The following is a 23,624-nucleotide window of genomic DNA, read 5'->3' on the forward strand; positions in this document are numbered from 1 at the left end:
GTAATAGATTTTTAAAAAGTCCAATTAATGCTGTAAAAGTTCATCCATAACCAGATATTCATAAAGTTACTTCAACCCAGTCAGCGATCCAGAATTAATACTGCCACAGGAAGTTGTGGCTCTAATGAAGCAGGGAATTGAACAGAATTAAGCTCCTTTAACACACCACATTACACACCTGGCACGCTTCCAGGAACCCACAAGAGCCTGTTTATTACCACAAGTTTTTATTGTTAGACACACGACTGTAATATAACCCTGCGCTTTTCAATTTCACACACGTTTGCATTCAAAGACAAGATCATATTTTGATTAAAGGCGTGAAAAGAGAAATAGTGACAGAAAAGCTATTGGTATATGAACAATTTATCAGTTAGATGAAGAGTGGCAAAAAATAATTAAAACAGCTTAAAGTTGTGTATCTTTTATTGTATTTAAAAAAAGTACTTGTTTTATTAAAATGTATTATTTAATCTTTGTTACAGCCCGTAGAAAAGTATATAAAGAGATAAATATAAAAACTATTTTTTTTTTGTTGCCCTTTAAGGTTTCCATCCTCACCTGAGTCTGTGCAAAGTGGGTTTTTGGGAGCTTCATCTGATTGGTCTCTACAGTCAAACTCTCCATCACACTCCCAGTTCTTCTGCTTCAGGCACTGGCCATTAGCACAGCGGAAATCATTCGGCCCGCATGTGGGATATTCTAATTTAGGGCAGGAAAGACAACAACTGACTTAATGTATGATTCACTGTGTGGGTCTGTTTGACTAATAATAAAAAATAACACCAAAAGACGCACTAAAACAGACAGCACATGCTTACCACACTCGGGCGATTCATCAGAGCCGTCGCGGCAGTCAATGTCATGATCACACATGAAGTTTTTGGGAATACACTGATAATTCTGACACTGGAACTCCAAGTCATCACAGGTCTTATTGAACACTTGAGAGAGAGAAAATACAGAAATACAAGTTTTTTTTTTTTTAAATAAAGAGTGTGATTAAATAAAGAAACTAGGCAGAAATGGTCTCAACGGTTTCTTCCAAGGATTTCCATGGCACAAAATAACTCACCACAACCAGCCTTAATGCCCTCATCTGCACCATCAGGACAGTCCTTGTCGCCGTCACACTTCCAGCGCTGAGAAATACACATGTGGGAGCCGGGACACTGGAACGCCTCTGGACTGCAAGTTTTTGTCTCTGTCAGATACATACTCAGTGTCAGTGTCAGTGACACATTGGGGAAGTCGTGGCCTAGTGGTTAGAGAGTCTGACTCCTAAACCTAGGGTTGTGGGTTCGAATCTCAGGCCAGCAATACCATGACTTAGGTGCCCTTGAGCAAGGCATCGAACCCCCAACTGCTCCCTGGGCACTGTAGCATAAATGCCCACTGCTCCGGGTGTGTGTTCACAGTGTGTGTGTGTGTGTGTGTGAGTGTGTGTTCACTGCTCTGTGTGTGTGCACTTGGATGGGTTAAATGCAGAGCACAAATTCTGAGTATGGGTCACCATACTTGGCTGAATGTCACGTCACTTTTCACTTACACATTCTGTCATCTAGCCTTAACTAGATTGACATTGAGATTCTTCAAGGCTAATATAAAGACAAAAACAGTTGGTAGCCACTGACATCCATAGAATTTTTCCCTATGGCTACTATCAACTGTTTGGTTAACAAAATTCTTCATTAGTGCTTAACAGAAGAAAAAAAAGACTCATACTGGTTTGGAAAAACTTAACGTAAGCAAATGACAACAATTTTTATTTTTGGGTGAACTATCCCTTTAAATAGCATAGAGGTTATCAGTTGTTTTCAAATGACATGGTCACAGCTATGAGGATAAAAACAATGGATAATGCAAATAATAAAATGCAACCAACCATATAATCATGCATAGAGAGATCAGCTAAACAGCTTTTAAAGGGGGCGAAACACAAATGCGGTGCGTCCAAACAAACTCAACGGTGGCGCAAATTCTTCCTTTGGTAACTCGCCAAGTTAAACAGATGCTAACATGGACAGATTGTGTGACATCCTCAAAAACCATGAACAAAGGTAAAAGTACGACCTAGAACGCATTAAGTATTTGTTAACTTGCAGTGAGGAACCCGGTTTATTTGGGGTCAGAGCTCTGTTTGTTGATGTAAGTTATAACGTGACTCACTGCATTTGCTGTCCTCATCAGTGCCGTCTCCACAGTCATCAGCACCATCACACACCCAGGATTTGGAGATACAGCGATGGTTCCCACACTCAAACTGATTTGATGCACAGAACTTATCTAAGAAAACAAGAGTAATCAAACTCAGTCAAAATATCAAATGATATGATGATAACTGTGCTCAGGGTCAGAAATTAACCAGAATTGTGTCAAATAACATAAACAATCTAAAATAAATGCATATTAATAGATATACAAATATATATTATTGTTGTTAATAATAAAAAAAAAATATTAATCTTGTGAAAAGCCTGAGAGATGTTCACTAACCACAGTGAGACTCATCTGCTCCATTCTCACAGTCGTTCTCTTTGTCACAGGTCCAGCTCATGGGAATACAGCGGCCGCTCGGGCACGCAAAGAAGTTCACCGGACAACTATGCTTCCTTTTCTCTGTGGGAAAGAAGGTGAAAGGTCATTTCATGAGGCAGTATCACACATTGTATTTGCTGTGAGAATGAGGGGACGTGTCAGTGCATGCTGATGTGTGAAGAGTCTGACCGGGACAGTTTCTTTCATCCGAGAAGTCTCCGCAGTCATTGGAGCCATCACAGCGCCAGGAGGGGGCGTAACAGAGTGTAGTGAACTCACAGCGCTCAAAGGTCACGCCCTTCACTCCAAGCAGATAGTAACTGGAGCAGTCAGTGGGGCCTGAAAGAAAATGTACTGAAAGATTATATCCGTTGGAGAGAATAACCTGCAACCTTTTGGTTGGGTTACCAGACCAGATATTTTTAGCTGAATACTTACTGCAGTTGATCTCATCACTGGCGTCCTCACAGTCCACCACCTGATTACAGCGACTCGAGTTAGTGATGCAGGAACCGTCTTTGCACTGGAACTCAGCAGCACTGCACAGAGTCACTGAAGAAAACAGAGATGCATACAGTGAGGAATTACAGCTGCACTTCTTCTAGTCAACCACTCAAAAAACTAAAATTTCCTTAATCTCCTTTTATTTCAGACAATCACCCCCCCCCCCCACCCTTACTGTTGCACGGCAGCTCATCCGAACCGTCTCCACAGTCATCAGTGCCGTCACACCAGGAGCTGTGTTTGATGCATCGTCCGTTAATGCAGCGCCGGTAGCCCTTCTTACACATGCGGTTCGCTGCAAACAAAAAAAGAGAGTTAAACTACTTCAAATATTAAGCTTTCTAAATTGTAAATGCTTCTGAAAACTACAAAGCAATGAATGAGAAGCAGTGTCACGCTTACCACAGTAGGACTGCTTCTCATCAGACTTGTCCTTGCAGTGGCCGATACTGTCACAAGTCAGGCTGTAGTCGATACAGTCGCCGTTTCCACATTCAAACTCATCCACGCTGTTGCAGGTTGTGTTCTCCGCTGGGAGACAGAGAGATATGCTTGCATTTTATGCCGCACTTTCAGAGGAATCTAACAGAGCATGTTCAGAACAGGCTTATATTTTAGACACTAGCTTCCTGTTGGTCTCTCTCACCAACACACGTGTTGTCTCCCAGTAGTTTGCGGTCTCCGCGGCAGCTGCAGTTGACTCGTCCTTCTGACGTCAGCAGACACAGGTCCTGACAGCCTCCATTATTGGTGAGACATGGAGAAAATTCACCTACAGACACAAATGACCAATTTCAACTGAATTTATGGGCTGGGTAATGCATAAAATCACCATCAGTTTTTATTAATTAGTTAAAAATCAATTGTGTCAGTTCTATCAATTTTGTGTGCTGCTGTAAATGATTAAGTATATAAATAAATAAATAAATAGATAAATATTCAGCCATTTAAGCCATTTCAGAGCAGTGTTACTTTAGTATCACTGGTATTCTATGATAGTTTTTTAAATTAGAATTTAAATGTAATAGAAATTTCATTTTTTGTTTTCATTTTAAAGTTTTAGAATTGTGACTTTTTTTTGTTTTTGTTGTTAAGTTTTTTTTCCTCTTTTTGTGTTTAAATTTAGTAATTTTAATACCTTAAAAATGAAAAAAATGTTGCCTTGTCAACTCGCTGAAATAAAATATAACATTTTATTTCAGATAACATTTAGGTAATGCAATTTTTTCATGGTTTTAGCTTTTGTAGACCATAATAACTGTCTGCAAATAATAATATTTCTAATATTGGCATTCTGAAAAAATATTTAAACCATAATGTCAGTCTTCAGTACAAAACTTACAACTATTGGTGTCTTTGGCCACAGCAGTGATGCCCATTGGCTGTTGAGGAATGTCGGCACGTAGGACTTTCATATCTGTGCCATATTTATTAGCTCTGAGCACAGCTCTGCGCACCCAGTCTGTCCAGAAGATATAGTCACCATACACCGCCAAACCGAAAGGATGCACTGGCTCATTCTTTAGGACCACCTAATCACAGGTACAATTTACATTCATTCATTTTGCAAAGAAATTCAAGGTGAACAAAATGTCAGTAGTGTGAACTACTGAACTACTACCAACAATGTCGGTTGTGGTGAAGAAACAAGATCACGAACTCTGCACTTTTAGACTCATGATCTACCACATAATAGTCAAGAACTCTTCATTTCTCATGAACAAACATAAAAAATAAGGCATAAATAGAGAGGAACTCACAAAGCGTCGACTGCCATCATACTCGCAGCGCTCAATCTTGTCAAATGTGGCATCTGAGAAATAGATTTTCTCAGCACGGTGGTCGATGGCCAGGCCGTTCGGTGTGCGGATGTTACTGCCGATGATCACAAGGACATTCGCTCCAGAAAGAGACGCTCGCATGATACTTGGAGCCTGTTCATTCCAGTTAGTCCAGAACATCAAGCTGAAAGAAACAGAATTTAACAATAGAAACTGATATGTGAGGTCTACTTACACCAAAAGCAACATAATATTAAAATAATAAATAAATAGATTACTGAAGTATTAAATATTTTTTTTTATATAAATACAAAAATTGCAAAAAAAAAATTATTATTAAATAAAATGATAATTCAATTATTAGAATTAATTATGTGAGCTTCACAAAAATTTAGTTTTTTGGGATTTGTTTTATAATAAAATTATGAATTAATTATCAATTATTCATTATAAGAACATCACTTTGGCAATTAATGCTTAAATGAAGATTTGTGAAATTTAAATAAAATTGTTTCAAATAAATTATATATAAATTTGGCGGTAAAAACAAAAATGTGTTCAGTATTTGGTAGGGTAGTACTTCATTCTGAATGTGTGTCAAATTCTTGGAACTGTATGCCCAGCAGAAAAAATCAAAACACAGCATTGCATCATAGCCAATTTGATATACAATGGTCATACTCTTGGCATTCATCCAGAACAAAGGCTCTGGGGTGGTCATCCCCGGACATAGTGACCACAGTGTCTCTGTCAAAAGCTCCAGTCCGACTCTGGTCCACAGTGTGCCGTGTGATGGTGGAGGTGGTGTAGCTGGTCCAGTAAAGTGTGTCCCAACCCCGGTGATAAGCCAAACCTTCAATTGATCCTACATCTGTTCAAATGAAAAGAAAAATGGTCTTAAACTAAGGAAGTATATAGAGAATCCAGCTCTGACTGCTTGTTTCTGATTCAAGAACAACTTTACTGCATCCTATCTGTTTTCTTAATTATAATTGACCTATTGGTAAGCCCTGCCCCCTTAGTAACTGTTGCGAACTCGGACAAACAAACAGAGTTGCTAACTGTCTTAAGGGGCGGTCACACTGGTGTTTAAACGTGCGAAATTATTTCGGACGCCGTTGCGAATATGGGCGGGAGCAAGATAAAACGGTCTCTCCTCAATTATCACATGGATTGATATGTGCTTGTACTGTGTCTCTTGCGACGGCGTCGAAAGTGTCTTATTATATTGTACTCTCTTAACTTAATGAGAGTGTGACAACCAGAAAACAAATGTTTTTGTCTTCATTGGGATTGGGGGTGAATGCTTTGCGGCCTTTTGCTCCGTTTTGTTTGGGTTTAGGAAACAGTTGGAGGTTCGATGCCTTGCTCAAGGGCACCTAATATTTAATTTATAAATTAAATTACATGTATCCTGTCCTCTCAGGATACCTGGAATCACTGTAAGAAGTACCCCATGCACATCGTTTTTTTAATTTTTGAAGCATAAACCCCATAAAAATGATGCAAGCTTTGGATCTTCCCATGTTTCTCTATGGCGCTGAAACCTTCAGACGTTTGAGTTCCCCTCGACTGCCATTGGCTCATCTGGGTTTAAGGGGAGGGGCTTACCTATGTACAGACACACTATTTATTTTAAACAACTAACTCTACGGCACACTATAGCTAAAAAAGAAACAAAAAACAAGGCATCTGAACTACTTGGAAAGGATGGTAACAACTTCAAACTGGATTAATGTCATCTAAGCTTCATAGAGTAAACCAATTCTATGATTAACACAGGGCAAGTCCAAAACATCTCTTTTTAAACTCCTTATTCTTTCCCAATGAACAGTTTAATCCTATGATATGTGTGCATGTTGCTTTCATCATGCTGGGAGATAGTCGTTGTTGCTGGTGCATGTGTGTGTTTAGTGGCTTAGTGTCATCCGGTCATTTCATGGATGGGTGCCTGTGCACACAAGACCCCTCCTTCGCTTGATCTCTTTAACCACGGTGACTAGTTCTTTCATAAAGAGATGACTGCTGGAAGAGTCTCAGACCCAACGCTGGGGTGAGAAGCAATGTGGTGCAATGCACTTCATTCAGCACCCTCTGAACGAGTCGAAGTCACACTGAATAATAGTCACCCTCCAGAACATTTATGAGCCCATGAGGGTCTTCACTGCATCTATCTGCATCACACCAATTGCTGCTTTACGACAGTGATTGCTCCACCATAAAACAAGAAGGACACTCCACCAAGCTGTTTACTTTTGCAAAAAACCAATAACGATCCTGTAAAACACATCAGTCTTTCGGCCAAAGGAAGAATAAGATACTTGCGTAATAGCCAGAGCCAACAGATGAGACGCCGTCATCACAGAAACGATTTTATTCTTGGAAAAGGCCAGTAAACCTGACAATCAATGTATTAGGTGATGATACCTGAACAACCACCTATTGTACTTTGAACTTGGTGGTCAGGAGGATCGTTATGGTGTTCTTTGCAAGGGAAATCTCACATTAGGACAGAACGAGGAGAGTCGTCTTGCTTTCCTTCGAAAAGAAGGACAAAGTCCTGCAACAGCCAAACTAAAGGACTTGGAATTAATCTGAAGAGTCATTTAATTGATCATAAGAGGAAAGTTGCATTGGGCACTTAGATTCAAGTAGAATCGACAGTTTGTAATGTATCAGCCAATGACAGATGCAGGGAATCACATATTGCAGGGTTGCCTGGTTTCACTCAATCAATACACGCAAACCGTAATCATGGATGGATGTAAGGTAAGCGCCTTCCACTATTTCAAATACGAGATGGAGTTTAATAGTGATAACATGTGAAATGAACTGTTTTCACATTACAAATTATGAAATACAAATGTTTATGGCAATACTGGAAGTCTTTGGCTGCATTCGAAAACTTGTTATTAACAAAAAAATAATGCAAATACAAAATATTTCTTGCTGAACCTACTTGTAATCTCTGTTTGATGCTTTGCACAACAATAACTTAAAATTATCTTTTCAGAGTAATTTCTCCAAATTTGATGTGCAATTAATTAGATTAATTAATCACCACATCATGTAATTAGATAAATGTTAATTGCTTACCAGACCTATTTATAATACATTACTTGTCTATTTATTTTTTTAAATGTCTTATATGTACCAGAAAAAAAGTGTTAACATGAATTCTCAACTTCCTAGGAGGATATATTGCTAAATGCTAATGCTAAACACTAACAACCTCCCCAGCAGAGACTGCCTTTATCTCTTGGAGTAAACACCCCAATGATGCTTTGCCATGTGAGGAAGTTTTTAACTCTCAAAAGAGCTAATTGTTAACCTGAAGCAGACGGCAGTCTTCATCTGGAGTTTGAACGCATGTCATCCCAAACTTCAGTAAATTGTTCTTCAGTATGTTCAGTATGAATAGTAGCCATGACTGTGGGAGTCTGAGCTGGGAACTAATACGGGTCTTAGCTCCCATTCTGGACATAATAATCATGCTGATCGGGCTGGTGGGACACTCGCTGGTCATTTACGTCCTGACCGGACGGAAGAGGAAGAATGGACTCCAGTCTCTTCAAGGGACAGATATGTTACTTTTAGCCTTGAGTGCTTCAGATCTACTGCTGCTCATTTGCCTGCCCTTCCACACTGCCGCTATAGCACTAGGCTACTGGCCCTTCAGCGGCATCCTATGCAAAATCATCAGTTTCCTGGGAGTGGCCGGTAACTCGGCAAGCGTATTCACTCTATCTGCATTAGCGGTAACACGGTACCTGATTGTGGTGTACCCCAATTGGACGTATCGTTTCCGAATGCGCCGTTGGCTGCGGGTTACTGTGATTCTCATTTGGGTGGTGGCCATGGCTCTTGCAGCACCTCAGTTTGCTTTCCGCCAATTGAGGACTGCGCCCATCCTCTGCTTTGCGTTTCTTTCAGACCTCAGCCAGTTGGTCTACAGTACCATTCTGTTCCTGTTCAGCTTTGCTTTCCCCCTGATCATCATCGTCGTCATGTACACTAAACTTTACAGTTTCCTGCGAAGGACACGACTGCAATGTACCGCGCCGCAACTGGAGCGCTACCAGAACCAGGTGACCAAGACGTCGATCCTGTTGGTGTTATTCTTCACCATCTGCTGGTTGCCATCCTATGTCCTCATGTTCTTGCTCATCGCTACCAATAATAGCAATATTCACACACAAACTCTCAACTTCGCCATTATCGCCCGGCTGTTAGCGAGCTCATCGGCTGTAGCCAATCCACTACTATATGCTTTCATGTCAAACAAATTTCGCAGAGAGCTGCTGACATTGGGACGGGTGTGCTGCAAAGGTAACAGGTGTGTTATGTGTCCAGGGAGCGCCATAGTGGAGCCCTTTAACCCTGTGGAGCTGGACACCCCTCCCCAACCATGAGGATAAAGTCCTGATCCATGCAGAAACATTTGATGTGCTTCTGCTGTAAAAGGCTAAACCAGTAATGGGACTAATAGTGTAAAGAGATAAAGACAATAAATATAAGACATATGTTTGAACTACATTGATTTGTTCTGCCAGATATTGAGCCTGAATTACCTCGAACACTTTGATGATATTATGTAATAACAGATCTTTATTATATCATATATTGTTAAGAAATGTACTTTTAGTGACTAGAAATATCCATGTGAGACTTTTAATATATTTGAAAGCATTGATGAAAACATATGTTTGCTTTCTTTACTAATTCATTATATGGCATATCAGATAGAAACTGTATACAACAAAAGCAACACAAACTTTGAATGACGGGTTTTGCTTTTGGTGTATTGTTTTTTTCAGTGCTTGCATTGTTACTAAATGTTACTTGTGTTCTTACAATTTCATGCTACTATAGGAGCTGATAAACATTTTCAGCCTCCACTGGCATCTGTCTAACCATCTTGAATGAGGAAAAAAAAAAAAAAAAAAAAAAAGGTTGCTCACTAATAATTTTTGGTACGTTAAGTACACATTTGTTACACATTATCTGATTTCTAAATAATGACCACGTGCATATTTAATTGGTAGAAATACACATACATACTATACTGCATATTCCCTTTTCAAAGTTTGGGGTTGGTAAGATTTGGAAGAATTTTTCTGAAAATGAGTCTCTTATGCATTTATTTAATCAAAAATACAGTAAAAACTGTGAAAATATAATATCAATACTGTGAAATATTATTACAATTCTGAATAAGTGTTTTCTATTGTAATATTTTATAAATGTCACCTATTTCTGTGATGGCAAACATTATTCGAGGTTTTCAATGTCACATGATCATTCAGAAAACATTCTAATATGTTGATTTGCTGCTCAAGAAACATTATCAATGTTTGTGGAAACCGTGAAACTATTATCATGGAGTTTTGATGAATAGAACGTTCAAAAGAACAGCATTTATTTGAAAAAGAAATCTTTCATAACAGTGTAAATATTTACTGTCACTTCTGATCAAATGCATTATTGCCGAATAAAGTCTGTAGTTTCCAAATTAAAATAGCATTTTTTTTTTTTCAAGTACTTGGTTCCATCATCATTTCTCACACTTGGTATTGCTGTTAGCCACAATCAGATGGTGTGTGCAAAACAGAGCAATACAAAAAATGAATAAAAAAAGACTGGGCACTTACTCTCCACTATGGTCTTGCGGTCCGAGCCGTCATCGCTGATCTGCTGAATGTTACCAAAGTGAATGTCGCTGTAGAAGATTCGGTTTGCTCCCTTTCCACCGCCACCCCTGTAGTCAAAGGTAAGGGCGATGACGTTCTTCATGTGATCCGGGTCTTCAAAGGGTTTAATGGGAGCATTGAGATTGGTTTCATCCGATAGGTGAATGCTCTTTAGTATTGTGCGCTCCGAGTAAAGGAGGTAGCCATCGTAATCCCTGCAGCTGTGGCCGTCCTCTGCCAGCATGCCGTGTGCGCAGGCGCAGGTACGATTGCCATTACCCCGGTACAGACACAACTGTTCACAACCACCATTGTTCACTTTACAGATGTTGGTACCTGCAAACAATATTAAAATATTAAAATGAACATAGTTTCTACTGATAAAATCCAACTTTTTATGTACTACGGTCTCTTGGTTGGCTAAAACCCTGGCTGGAGGGGTCCTTATGATAGAAAACCCCTGCCATATAGTAAAAAAAAAAGTTTTCAGGAGGATACACACCTTGCTGTCTTGCACGGTTGAAGACTTTAATGTCTTTGAGCTGTACACCAATGCCTGTTCTCAGATACACCATGTCTGTGGCGTTGTCCTTGTTTCCTCTCTTGATGGAGCCATTGGCATGTGTCCTGTTGGAAACAGGAGAGGATAAAAAGCTCATTAACTGTAAAATCCACTGCAATAGCAAGATCTAAAAACCATTGAGGACATAAATTAAAATGAATTAAAGGGGCCGGTTAAAAAGGGGTAATAATATGCAATAGTAAGGGAATGATGTGTAGGCACCTGTCACTCCAGTAGATATAGTCCTCAAACACAGACACAGCAAACATGTCCATGTTGTTACTAGATAGCACCAGCTCACGGTTTTCTCCAGTCTCCAGATTTATGCGCTCAATTTTGTCTGTACGTGCGTCACACCAATACAGCAGGCCCTCCTACACATTGTACAACATCAGTTATTGAACACTTACCATACTGTTGTGGTTTCATTACTAAGGTTATTATTTTTTTCATTAAAATAAAAATTAAGTTAAATAAACATTACAGTCCAATAGCTTGGGGTTGTTAAGATTTTTTTAATTGTTCAAAAATACATTTAAAAAAGTTAAATATTATTACAGTTTAAAATAACTGTTTGTGTCACATGATCCATCAGAAATTGTTCTAATATGCTGATATGATGCTCAAGAAATTGATCTTACTATCAGTGATGAAACAGCTGCTTAATATTTTTTTGTGGAAAACATGATTTTTTTTATTTATTATTTAATGAAGAGAAAGTAAAAAACAAAAAAACAGCATTAAAAAAATCTTAAGATTAATAATAATAACTAATCATCTTCTAAAAGTTGATTTAGCAATTAAATCGGGTACGTTTTCTGCAAAAGAGGCACAGTGTGTTTATGTACAAACCTGGTAATCGATGGAGATGCCATTGGGCCAGCTGATGCTGACATTGACAAGAACTACTCTCTCAGAACCGTCCAGACGAGATCTTTCAATACGCGGATACTGACCCCACTCCGTCCAGAACAGATACCTGGACACACAAATACTTGAGTCTGAGATCATGAGATCATACACAGTTTTCTCAAGTTCACAGGCACACAGTCCCCATCTTCAAAATACAGACACATTCCCTCACCCTTTCTCTGGATGTACAGTGATGGCACGAGGTTTGTCCAGACCCTGAGAGATGACCACATAGCGGAAGGAGCCGTTGAGTCTGGCCACCTCAATCACATCAAAGCCTTGATCAGTCCAATAGATGTTGCCTATTTATACAAAACAACACAATGTGTTAGATGCATGAATATAGAATGTGCTTTTAAATGTGTGTTTGCACATTTGCACACCTGCAATCCAGTCCACGGTGATGCCTTCCACACGTCCAATGCCATTGGTCACTATGTCCTCCCTCCAGGTCTGGTCTCTCTTGGCTCGGCTAATAGTGCTAAGGCCCATGTCAACCCAGTAAATGGTGTCGTTCTCTACAGGGCAAAAGAAGCACAAAACACCTCAAGTTAGTTGCATTCAGAGCAATTCTCAGACTGAATATTTGTACACAAAGATACTTGCATACTCACCAGCATGGAAGTCAATGCCCACAGCAAGAGAGGTGCCTGACACAGGTACCAGAGCATCAGATTTATCTGACGGGTCCAGAGGAACACCACGGATGCCCTCGTGCACAGAGTAGAGCAAAAACGAGCCCATGCCTTAATACAGAAATGCCATACACACAATGTTACAATGTGGCCATGTGAAAGCAAATGTTGTTCATTAGTGATGTTTGTATGAGATCTTGCCTTCACAGGACTGTTGGCCACTCTTCAGACTATATCCAGCTGTACACATGCAGGATCTTGTAGTTGGTGAAGTTGGCAAGCAAAGCTGAGAGCAGTCACCATTGTTCTTACTACAGAGGTTGGTCCCTATAGGAGATATCAGACACATCCAAATGGTATCATCTTTGGTTAACAGTTTGCTTTATACATAATAAAAAAATAAAAACTAAATAAAAAAAATATTTATAGTGGTGTTCATTTTAAGAATTAATAAAAATAAGACTTATTATAACATTAATATGTAATCCGTCTTGTGATCTGACAACCTAGGAATCCCCCTTTGATAATGTGAACTATTTTCACATTTAAGTTAAATTAAATACTAATAATAATAGCTGTTTTTATTCATTATATTTGTAAATTATTAACAACTAAGTATAAATCATTAGCTTAATTAAACATAATAAAAATAATTTTCCTTTTAAACTTTAAATTTATAAAGAATATCAAATGTTTTACCTCCAAATGAATTTAAAAGTACAAAGTCACTAATCAATATAAATTACATTGAATTATTTTTGAAGTACTAATTAAAATGAATTATCCTCTATTATAACACATATTTAATCTGTCTTGCCATCTGATAATCCAGAAATTCCTTTTTGATCATGAGATCTATTTTAACATTAAATAGAATTTTAGTTAAGTAACACCAATAATAAAAAACACACCAATAATAAGAAAAAAAGTAATAATCATTTAAAAATGTATGCATTTAATTAAAAAATCTAATAAATGTAATTAATGGTTTTATTAAAAAGATAATAACACATTCTATTTTTAAAAATATGTAATTTCATGAGTAATTTCTCCTTTTCACTTGCATATTAATTTATGGGGACAAAGTCACATGCATTTTAGGGTTACATAATCAATATAAATATGAAAACACACCTAGTCGATGCACAGTCTCATTGTAGATCTTCATATGCATCATGGGTGAGGTGTTGTTTCGGAGAACCTTCCAGTTGCCTCCATCGCTCTTGTCACATGTACCAATCTGATCTGTGCCCTGATCAGCCCACCACAACTTATCTCCTACACAGAAAACATAAGAGGTCAGTCACTTATGTCAAATGGGTTTTACAATGCAGTGAACTCTATGAACATTGTTCACAAAATCTGGTCACAATTATGTTTTTTCTGAGAGCACCTGCATCTAGTTATGTGGAAGAACTTTTAAGAGCTAAAGTTAGACAAACTTCAGTTCACTGAGTTACATCAAAAAGTTTTAGTTTTTGTTGCATTGGAAACAGGTTGATGGTGCTGTCTAACCCATGATAGCGAGGGCTGTAGCTTTGGTGAGTTTTCCTTTAACACCCTCAATGATCTCCAGTCCGGAACCATCCAGCTTACAGCGGTTAATGGTGCTGTTCCCTGAGCTGATCCAGTACAACTGCTCCATGTAAAAGTCTATGGACAGACCTGCCATGGGAAGAAGTCAACGTATAAAACATCATCTTCAGAAGGCCTTTTTTTAGCTTTAGGCAAACAAAAGTTACACAAGATTGGTCCCTCACCCACTGGGCCTTTCTGATTGGTGAACAGTAACGTGTGGTTGGTGCCGTCCATGTTGGCCATACTGATGTTGTCACCATCAAGCCAGTAGAGCTTCCTGTAAACAACACGCAAAAATACTAAGTCCTGACATAAAGTAGATATCTGCAAATTATTTGTGACAATGTTTTAGTGTTATTTATAACTATTATAGTATTTATTCATATTTTTAATTAGCATTTACTTGTATAATTTCAGTTCTCATTTTAATTTTAGTTTGTTTTAATAATTGTATGCACTTCTTTCATTCTTATTAGTTTTATGTTATATATATATATATATATAATGTTTTTTTTTACTTTTATTTTAACTTTTAATATTTTAATTCGCTTTAAATTTATGTTCTCATTTTAAATAAGTTGATTAATTATTTATATATTATTATTTATAAATATTTTTTTTGATTTCTTATTATTTCTTACAAGTTAAAATTTAATTAAAAATTTTACAATTTTAATTTAAATCTTAATTCTTATTAGTTTATTTATATTTCTATATAGCTTTCTTTTATTTGAGTTTCAGCTTAGTTTTTTAGTTTTTAATTTTTGTTTAAGCTTTAATTCTAATATTTATATTTTATCCCTTTTTTCAATTAGCAAAAACTATTCTAAAAGTCATTTAACTTCATTCGTTTCAGTTATCAATATTTGTTTATTTGCAAAGAGCACCACATTTGTTGAGGTTCACTTATTCAAGATTCTGGAAATAAAAAAGGCACTGTAATGCTTCATTTTGATTTGGTTTAAAAACAAAAGCCAGGAAAGTGTCTTCACATCTTAGTTAACTGAATGCCTCAAAACACTGATTTACTGCCAGTGAGAGACGAAATAGATACTAAGTTATCAAAAACACTGTAGAGGGGGAAAAAAAAACACACCGAACAAATGTAAAACCAGCTGAATGACTTACACTGTCTGCATCCACATGCTTGCTCATTTTATTAGAAACTGGTGCATCTGAAAACTAGCACTACACGCATCTTCACAATGTCTACACAATGAGAAGAGCAACACGAGGGCAGCTATATTGTCAAACCTATAGCTCACACCAATGAGCAACATCTACATTTCTTATCTACAGCCTTTACAGTCTCTGCCAGAAACACACTGGCACCGCATCTGCTCCTCTCCAAATGTGGCCTACTAAACATGCTGAGAGCGAAAGAGGCTAAAGAGACTAGAAGCCTGAACTAGCAATTGTGCATGTGTGAGAAGTTGTACTAACCCCAGGATAGGATGTAGCACCAAACAGTGAGGCTTGTCCAGTCCGTGGATTACAGCATTCTTGAAGGACCCGTCCAGGCGCGCAACATTGATCTGTTTCTTATTCGTATCATAGCTGGTCCAGAAGAGGTTTCTGGAGACCCAGTCTACAGCTAGACCCTGAGCATTGGGGAGGTCTAGCAAAGAAAAAAACAAAAACATTTGATCATGATTAGAACTGATCACACAGGCTGAAAAACAGAACAACGTAGCCAAAATAAAGATGTAGTTGTCTTGCATTCTTTGATACAAAAGTATGTGAACACTTCCTGTATGAAAATGAATGTATTTGATAACAAAACGTGACATTTATTTTAAAGTAAGATATATTTCACAAGTCTGGGTTTGGCAAGAAGGTTTTCATAAGATTTTTTTCACCCACCCCAGACGTGTGCATTTATTTGATCAAAAAATTTTTTTTATAATTTAAAACAACTGTTTTCTATTTTAATATATTTTAACATTTAATTTATTCTTGTGATAATAAATTTACTGCAGCCATTTACTCCACTTGCCATTTTTCCAGAATTATTTGATAAATAGAAAGTAAAAAAAAAAACAGTAATTGAAACCGAAATATTGGGTAAAGTTATACATTTATTTTACATTTACTATATTATTATTTATTATATTATATATATTTATTATATATCTACACACACATGTAAATACTTTACAAAAAAAATCAGTAGTTTAAAATAAATCTTTATTATATTTTTTATTGGGTTTTAAAAGATAAGATAGATATGCTGTTTAAAATGGACATAATGGACCATAATGGACATAAAACGTAATAGACCATGATAAAACCATAGTTAACTGGAAACTGATTTCATCCATTCACTAAAAATGACCAGTAAATCAGATGGCTAAAAGTAATTGGAGAAAAAAGTAAGAAGAAAATAACAGTTACTTGACATTTTAATAGCATCAATTATTTGATGATGCTTTTCAGTTTAATATGTTGCTATACAAAGCAATGAAGGTACATTTTTGAGTGTTCATATGCATTTTGGGCCAGTGTTGACTTCAAACCATTATCTCACCAGCTGATACCACCGTCTCCACACCAGTCCCATTGATGAAGGCTCTTTTGATCGTCTGCGTGCGAACATCAGACCAGTAGATGCGGTTCTCCAGGGCATCATAATCCACCACGGTAACGTTGTCGATGTCGGGCACAGTGAAAGAGATGATGTAGTTGTAATAGGGATTATCAATGTCCACCCCTCGGATTTCAATCTGACGAGCGTACAGCAGGAACTGACGGTACTCTGGACAAAAGAAAAACAGATAAGTCATTGTCAATAGATATATAGTATCATATCAGTGCATGTAAAACAAACCATATATATTTATTTGTCTACACAAAATCATCTTGTACAAAATATAAGCCATTGTTAAATTGTAGTCTTCTTGTTTTTCTATGTAAATACATATATTAGTAAAGAACATACAGTAGTAGTGAAGTCTACAGTCTCTATATTGATTAGCCTGAACGGAAGCATGGCTCCTGCGTTTGCCACTATCTAGTGTCACCTACAGGTCCTCTAACTCCAATCCCTCCGCTCTCCATACAGCCATAATGGAGGCTGTGCTGCTGAATACTAAACACTGATCGTACATCTGGGCGGCAGGGTGCACTGCTGTTTTCTTGACAGTTAAACGAGATTTACAGCCCACATTCAGCCTGGCCTGAAAAATCTAACATTGAGCTTTTATAGTGCCAACGCAAAAGGAATCTAAAAGAAAAGCCTCATGCTGTGCCGCAATTCATATACTATCTGTCCTGAAGTGTGCTACATTCAAAATAATAGTAAACTGAAAAATTGTCAGCCACAGTATGCTTTTTTGAAATGTGAAATGTGTTTTGAAAAATGCTTGTAAGATTTTATTCCTTAAGTCTGAAGCTGCCACAATAGTTTATAAATTTATTTACCTAAAAGTGAAGTAATAATGAAATGCTAATGGATTTAGCTAGATGCAGACAGACAATTAACACAGCGAGGAGATCTGCGGCTTTGCAATTTTGCTTACAACTAACTCAAATTGGAACTCCAGCTTTAGGTTACGTTCTAAATAAAGTACTATGACTGCAGGACATTTGTCTGTGGAATACCAGGCTGAGCAAATACATTCACTTAAACATGCAGTATGTAAAAAAAATATTACTGCGTGGATTACTGTAGCCCACAATGCAATGCGCTTTACCACCTATTTCCAGTATGATGGATTAAAATGGAAATACTATCAGCAGCAATTTTTAATCAAACAGCCATCGTTAATACATTTGATAAATAAAACCTACTGAGGTCACATGACAGTATACTGTGGAATATTGCCTATTGTTTCTTAGTACAACTAATATTGTTCCTGTTGCTCAAACAGTAGAATATGTTGTCTGCAATGACAACGTCAAGGAAAATGTAAGATGTTGTGCAGTATTCAGTAAAAGAGTATTCCATTCAGAACTTGCTAACAATTAAAGCATGTGATTGGATCTTGGGGCTGAGGAAGGAGGAGCCTACCGAAGCAGGTGTGCTTGTCTGCTTTGAGTTTCATGAGGTGTGGACAGGCACAGGAAAAGGTTTGGTTGTAGTTGATGAGGCACAGGTGAGAGCAGGGCCCTTTCCCATCATTCGCTGCACACGGGTTGGGAGCTGCAAAGGAGGAAGTGATTGATTGATTGATTGATGGATTGATGGATTCATTGATTCATACATTCATTGATTCATACATTCATACATACATTCATACATACCTACATACATACCTACATACATACCTACATACATACATACATACATACATACATACACATATATATATAAATTAATTTTTTCAATCCAGTTTTAGAAATCTTGGTACTTATTTCTGATGTGTGACCCTGGAGCACAAAACCAGTCATAAGTTGCACAGGTATATTTGTAGCAATAGAAAAAAATATATTGTATGGGTCAAAATGCCAAAAATCATTAGGATATTAATTAAAGATCATGTTCCATAAAGATATTTTGTCAATTTCCTACTGTAAATATATAAAAACTTATTTTTTTGATCAGTAATATGCATTCCTAAGAACTTAATTTTGAACAACTTTAAAGGCGATTTTCTCAATATTTAGATTTTTTGCACCCTCAGATTCCAGATTTTCAAATAACTATCGCAGCCTAATATTGTCATATTATAACAATACATCAACAGAAAGCTTATTTATTCAGCATTCATATGACTTGTTTTGTGGTCCAGGGTCACATATAAGCTTAAGTTAAAGTTTTTCATCTAGCATTTATATTTTACTTCTGTTAAAGAAAACAGTTTTAATAGGTTTGGTTTACAAAAACAACACTGGTATTCACGGCTTACAAATGAAACACGAAACATAAACAAGTGTGTGACATGCTAGTTCAGGTCATGCTGGTTCTCACCCTGAGGTTGTCTAGAAGGATGAAACACTTGAAGATCAAACGGCTGAGTGTTTGTTCTCTGGACCACCGTCACATTGTGTCCTGTCCATTTATTGGCTTTAGCCAGAGTGTTGGTCCGCCAGTCCGTCCAGTAGACCTCTCCTCCATACATGGTGACGGCAAAGGGATGTGATAAGTGTTCATGACCCCGGAGCACCTCGATCAGGCCGGAACCGTCATAAGCGGCAGAGTAGATGGCATCAGATCTAAAGAAATGTGTTTTTTTTTTTTTTTTGAAGATCAAGATGACTAACTGTGGACATTTTTGCATTTTACTTTACTTTTAGTGCCAATAGTGCATGCATACCTGGCATCAATCCAAAGGATACGGCGCTCTAGGTAGTCCACAGTGAGACCGTTGGGCCAGCCACCATTCCCAGTCTCTTTGTGGATGGTGCGACGGCCCTCCCCACTCATAGACGCAGCCTCTATCCTAGGGGAGCTGGCGTCCCAATCTGTCCAGAACAGAATACTGGGGGGGAAAAAAGAAACATTTCTTGTAACAACCTAATTCTGTCAACATAACTGAAAAATAACACAGCTGTCAAAGTATATCATGTTTTACCCATCTCTCGGGTCAAGTGCAATGGCACGCGGATGCTCCACTTCTCCGGCTAGTAGTGTTGTACGCATGGTACCATCCAGCTTGGCCACTTCGATCTGATCCAGGTTACTTTCCACCCAGTAGATGTTTCCTGCGATCCAGTCCACAGCCAGACCCTCTGGAGTGGCCAAACCATACTGAATCACCACCTCAAAACTGGTGAGAGCTGAAACACCAAGACAAGGAGAATTTAGAGGAATCCAAGTTAAACCTAGAAATAAAAGGTTAAGCAGGTTGAAAAATGCATGAAGTAGTAATTATGGATCCAATATTAGATTTTATATACAATATATATTATAATAATATACAGTATATAAAGTATATTATATTTATAGACATACAATTTTTTTTATATATATATATTCTATTTATTTCAATAGAACAGTAGTTAGACAGCCATTAACTATATCTCATTTTAAATCCTGCAATGAATTTAGTCATCACAACATTATAATGTTAGTATCAAACATTGGCATTCATTTTGAGATATGCTAAATATTATATTTAACATTGTTACTTAATTGTGCATTTTGCATTTAATTATTAAATTATTGGTGTATTATCTAAGTATACTTTAGATGAGTGAAAGGTAATAAAAAAAAAATCAAAAGGTAAAAAAAAAATAAACAAATATAAGATTGTACAATTACATCATGAATATCAACCAAAACAAATAATGATCAAAAACCCCTCTAGTATCAATATTCAATCAATGCAGTGGCGATATATTGTGCATCCCTAAAGAAATCATTTAAAATTCTGCACTATTTCTAGGTCACTAATCAAATAAGAACATATATGACACTGATCATGTGATTCTTCGTACAGTCAGTCAGACTTCAATTCATGCTCAAAATGTTCTTTATATAATCTCAAATCATACTGGAGAACATAATCATCATATTTCACACAAACTTGTGGAGTTCATACAGCTCTAGTGCTGCAAAAGGAAAACAAATCAAATACTAAGTTCAACCTTTCACTCAAAACGTTAAACATTTTATAATGAAAAAATTAAATTAAAATAAAGTAGAAGCATTTTTACCAGTGATCTCAGACTGTATATATTGGCTAAGAAATAGTTTGATTGCTTCCAGCCTGAAAGCCGTTTAAGTCAATGCTGCAATAAATATTCCCCCACTCTGGGCTACAGCCATGTGGAAGAGAAAAAAAAAGGCTCCCAATCAAGGCAAGCCGCTCTCTGATCTGTGAGAGAGACTCTCATCCAGAGCAGTAATTAAAGGTCCAGAATGGCTCTCTGTTGGGCTGGAGACAGCGCAGCCTCCCCGATGGGGGTTGAGAAACAACACTTCAGTGTTGGCAGCAATGTCAGTCATATTTTTACTCTGTCAAAGACGACAGCATGGAATCAAAACTTGGACAGTGTATCATATCTCTTGAAAGAGAAGTTCAGAAAGGGAGTGAGGTGTGTGCACATATTTCAAAGCAACTAAGGCTTCCGACGCTTCACTTTTACTCTGACTGTAGTCACGCAAACTAGGAATGAGTCAAATGGGTAAAGACAGAGGCGTCCAAATTCCTGTACTATGATCACACACAGACTCACTTAGATGCATGCTGTGGTTTTGTGAACCGAGAATAGTTGTAATAATAACTCGGTATGCTGAAAAGAACAGAACAATGTGGGAAAACACAGTTAGACAACAAAGGCAACTCAGAACTTTACACAAGTCTTTAAAACATGAGAATGCGATTGAAGCTCTCTTTTGTCCAAAGCCATTATTAAGTGAACCAATAAAGTTCTCCATCTAAACAATGTTTATGTAAATGTAATGTAATGTAACAATGTCATGTACTAACCCAAACATAAACATATTTATTATTATTATATGTATACATATACATATATTATGAGTGTGTGTATATATATATATATATATATATATATATATATATATATATATATATATATATATATATATATTTGTTTATATATGTTTATTAGCAAAACGAATAAGAAAGCTTAAGAGGCAGGGCATACAACTTGATGTCAAATAAAATAAATAAATTACATAAAAGGTTAAATAAAGTAAAAAACAGCAAATAATGTGGAACCAATTAAATAAGAAACGAATATTTCAAAATCACCTTAAATAAACGGCAAAAGTCAACAGGCTTTTCAAACTCCAAAGTAACGCCAAACAGGCGCTTTTGCCTTACGTTTTAATTTCGTCTTGTCTGTCTCGCCTCACTCTTCCTGTCAGTCAGCTCTCCTCACTGGATAAATGAAATCTGATCTGTGATGTGACTGTCGTTCAACACGCTGCATTGAGCAGACGCGTTCAGTTTTTAATTGTAGTGAATGTTCTTTTACTGAACTAAATTATATTTTTCTATATATGTATAATAATACGGATTATTAACAACTAATTATTTGACTTAGGAACACCCACTCCTATAGGACTAAGACATCCATTTACCTCCGTTTTCCGACAGCTTTCCCCGATAGATCTTGTCTTCAACCACGTCGGTCCAGTAGAGGGCACTCTGGTTGAAGTGGAAATCCAGGGCAATGGTGTTCCGCAGGCCAGGCACCAGCACGCTGAACTCACCCTTGTACAAGTCAATCCGACGGATCTCATGCCGGTTGGAGAAAATGATGAAGGGCTTGAATGGATCTAAAGAACATGGACAAGTCACATAAGGCCAGCACACTGCTAACCCTTGATTTTGGTTTTATTCCAGAAAGTCACTAGACTTTAATATAACGTAATGTAATGTAATATAATATAATATTATATTATATAAAATTTTAGCAAAAACAATATATACAATATATTTTATATACAGTGTACTATACATCTCACCAAGAGGTGAAATATTCTAGGTATCTTTATTCATCCACCCTGTCTTTTCCTCACCAGTGCTCTTGCAGCTCTCGCCGTCTGGCCCGAGCGCCCAGCCTTCATAGCAGGCACACTTAACCGTGGCCTTCTCCTGCACACAGCGCTGGCTGCACTTGAGATGCTTGGCGCAGAAGCTCTGAATCTGGCAGGTCTTGTTGTCGGTACCCAGCTCCATGCCAACTGGGCAGGAGCAGAGGATGCCCTCACCAGGAGCGATGGTACAGTTGTGGCTGCAGCCTCCATTATCCATCGTGCAAAGATCTAGAACGAAAACAGGTTACATTTTTTAATACATTTTTTTTATAAATAAATAAAAAAGAAGCAAGTGGGATTGAAAGGGTATTTATGAGTAAGTTACTGCAAGCCTATCAAAAGAAATAAGTAAACAAGAGTAGGAGGGAATGTGCTTATTTCATTTGAATTCAAGCCTGAAATATTTTTGTGTCATGCTAATGGGAAACACAAGTTGAGTTGGCATGCTCTGTGCAAACTGAAAGATTTAAAGGAATAGTTCACACATTAAATGAAACTTTTATCATTATTTATTCACTCTGAAGGCATTCATCCATGGAGCACACAAGATCTACTGGCTGTCAAGCTCCACAAAAAGACCAAAATAAATCAAATCATACAGAAAATGTAGCCCATATGGCTTGTGGCATATATATTCTGAAGTCTTCTGAAGCTATTTGACGAGTCACATGGACTCCTTTTATTTTGCTTTTTGGAGTTTGGCAGTTCATGGTCACTTATTTACTATAGACCTTCATTACATAAAAACAATTCACATCATCATTAAAAAGATCGGGGCCAGTAATTTGTGTTAATGATTTAATGTTTTTTTATGTCTTATGCTAACCAATTCTACGTATCTGTGAATAAAGTAAAAACAGTAACAGTAAACAGTGGAAAACTCTGTTATATTAATATTTTTTCAAATATAATTTTATTACTCCAGCCATTCTAATATGCTGACCCCCCCCAGAATTATTTGATGAATATAGT

General features: G+C 37.2%; 2 protein-coding genes across 2 annotated transcripts in view; one reads left to right on the plus strand and one right to left on the minus strand.

Annotated features, from left to right (window-relative positions):
* lrp1ab (low density lipoprotein receptor-related protein 1Ab) overlaps nt 1-23,624 on the minus strand; it is a 110,887-nt gene that overhangs the window by 18,583 nt on the left and 68,680 nt on the right. Inside the window, exons 23-54 of the mRNA XM_026241908.1 lie at nt 22,635-22,880; nt 22,194-22,391; nt 19,714-19,918; nt 19,456-19,620; nt 19,110-19,354; nt 18,210-18,341; nt 16,728-16,955; nt 15,644-15,818; nt 14,383-14,477; nt 14,138-14,287; nt 13,757-13,900; nt 12,824-12,949; nt 12,602-12,733; nt 12,371-12,505; nt 12,160-12,289; nt 11,928-12,054; nt 11,298-11,449; nt 11,016-11,140; nt 10,475-10,849; nt 5,505-5,694; nt 4,803-5,007; nt 4,385-4,574; nt 3,689-3,814; nt 3,445-3,573; nt 3,218-3,337; nt 2,977-3,090; nt 2,728-2,877; nt 2,497-2,619; nt 2,170-2,286; nt 1,076-1,204; nt 822-944; nt 562-702 (exon numbers count right to left, since the gene is read on the minus strand). Coding sequence (XP_026097693.1) covers nt 562-702; nt 822-944; nt 1,076-1,204; nt 2,170-2,286; nt 2,497-2,619; nt 2,728-2,877; nt 2,977-3,090; nt 3,218-3,337; nt 3,445-3,573; nt 3,689-3,814; nt 4,385-4,574; nt 4,803-5,007; nt 5,505-5,694; nt 10,475-10,849; nt 11,016-11,140; nt 11,298-11,449; nt 11,928-12,054; nt 12,160-12,289; nt 12,371-12,505; nt 12,602-12,733; nt 12,824-12,949; nt 13,757-13,900; nt 14,138-14,287; nt 14,383-14,477; nt 15,644-15,818; nt 16,728-16,955; nt 18,210-18,341; nt 19,110-19,354; nt 19,456-19,620; nt 19,714-19,918; nt 22,194-22,391; nt 22,635-22,880 — 5,142 coding nt within the window. The remainder of the gene's footprint in view (nt 1-561; nt 703-821; nt 945-1,075; nt 1,205-2,169; nt 2,287-2,496; nt 2,620-2,727; nt 2,878-2,976; nt 3,091-3,217; nt 3,338-3,444; nt 3,574-3,688; nt 3,815-4,384; nt 4,575-4,802; nt 5,008-5,504; nt 5,695-10,474; nt 10,850-11,015; nt 11,141-11,297; nt 11,450-11,927; nt 12,055-12,159; nt 12,290-12,370; nt 12,506-12,601; nt 12,734-12,823; nt 12,950-13,756; nt 13,901-14,137; nt 14,288-14,382; nt 14,478-15,643; nt 15,819-16,727; nt 16,956-18,209; nt 18,342-19,109; nt 19,355-19,455; nt 19,621-19,713; nt 19,919-22,193; nt 22,392-22,634; nt 22,881-23,624) is intronic.
* Nucleotides 7,924-9,966, plus strand: LOC113068950 (galanin receptor type 2). The gene has a single exon (XM_026241913.1). The coding sequence runs from the start codon at nt 8,228-8,230 to the stop codon at nt 9,233-9,235; it is 1,008 nt and encodes a 335-aa protein (XP_026097698.1). The 5' UTR covers nt 7,924-8,227; the 3' UTR covers nt 9,236-9,966.

The sequence above is a fragment of the Carassius auratus genome, unplaced genomic scaffold (assembly GCF_003368295.1).
Source record: "Carassius auratus strain Wakin unplaced genomic scaffold, ASM336829v1 scaf_tig00000254, whole genome shotgun sequence".
Classification (NCBI taxonomy): Eukaryota; Metazoa; Chordata; class Actinopteri; order Cypriniformes; family Cyprinidae; genus Carassius; species Carassius auratus.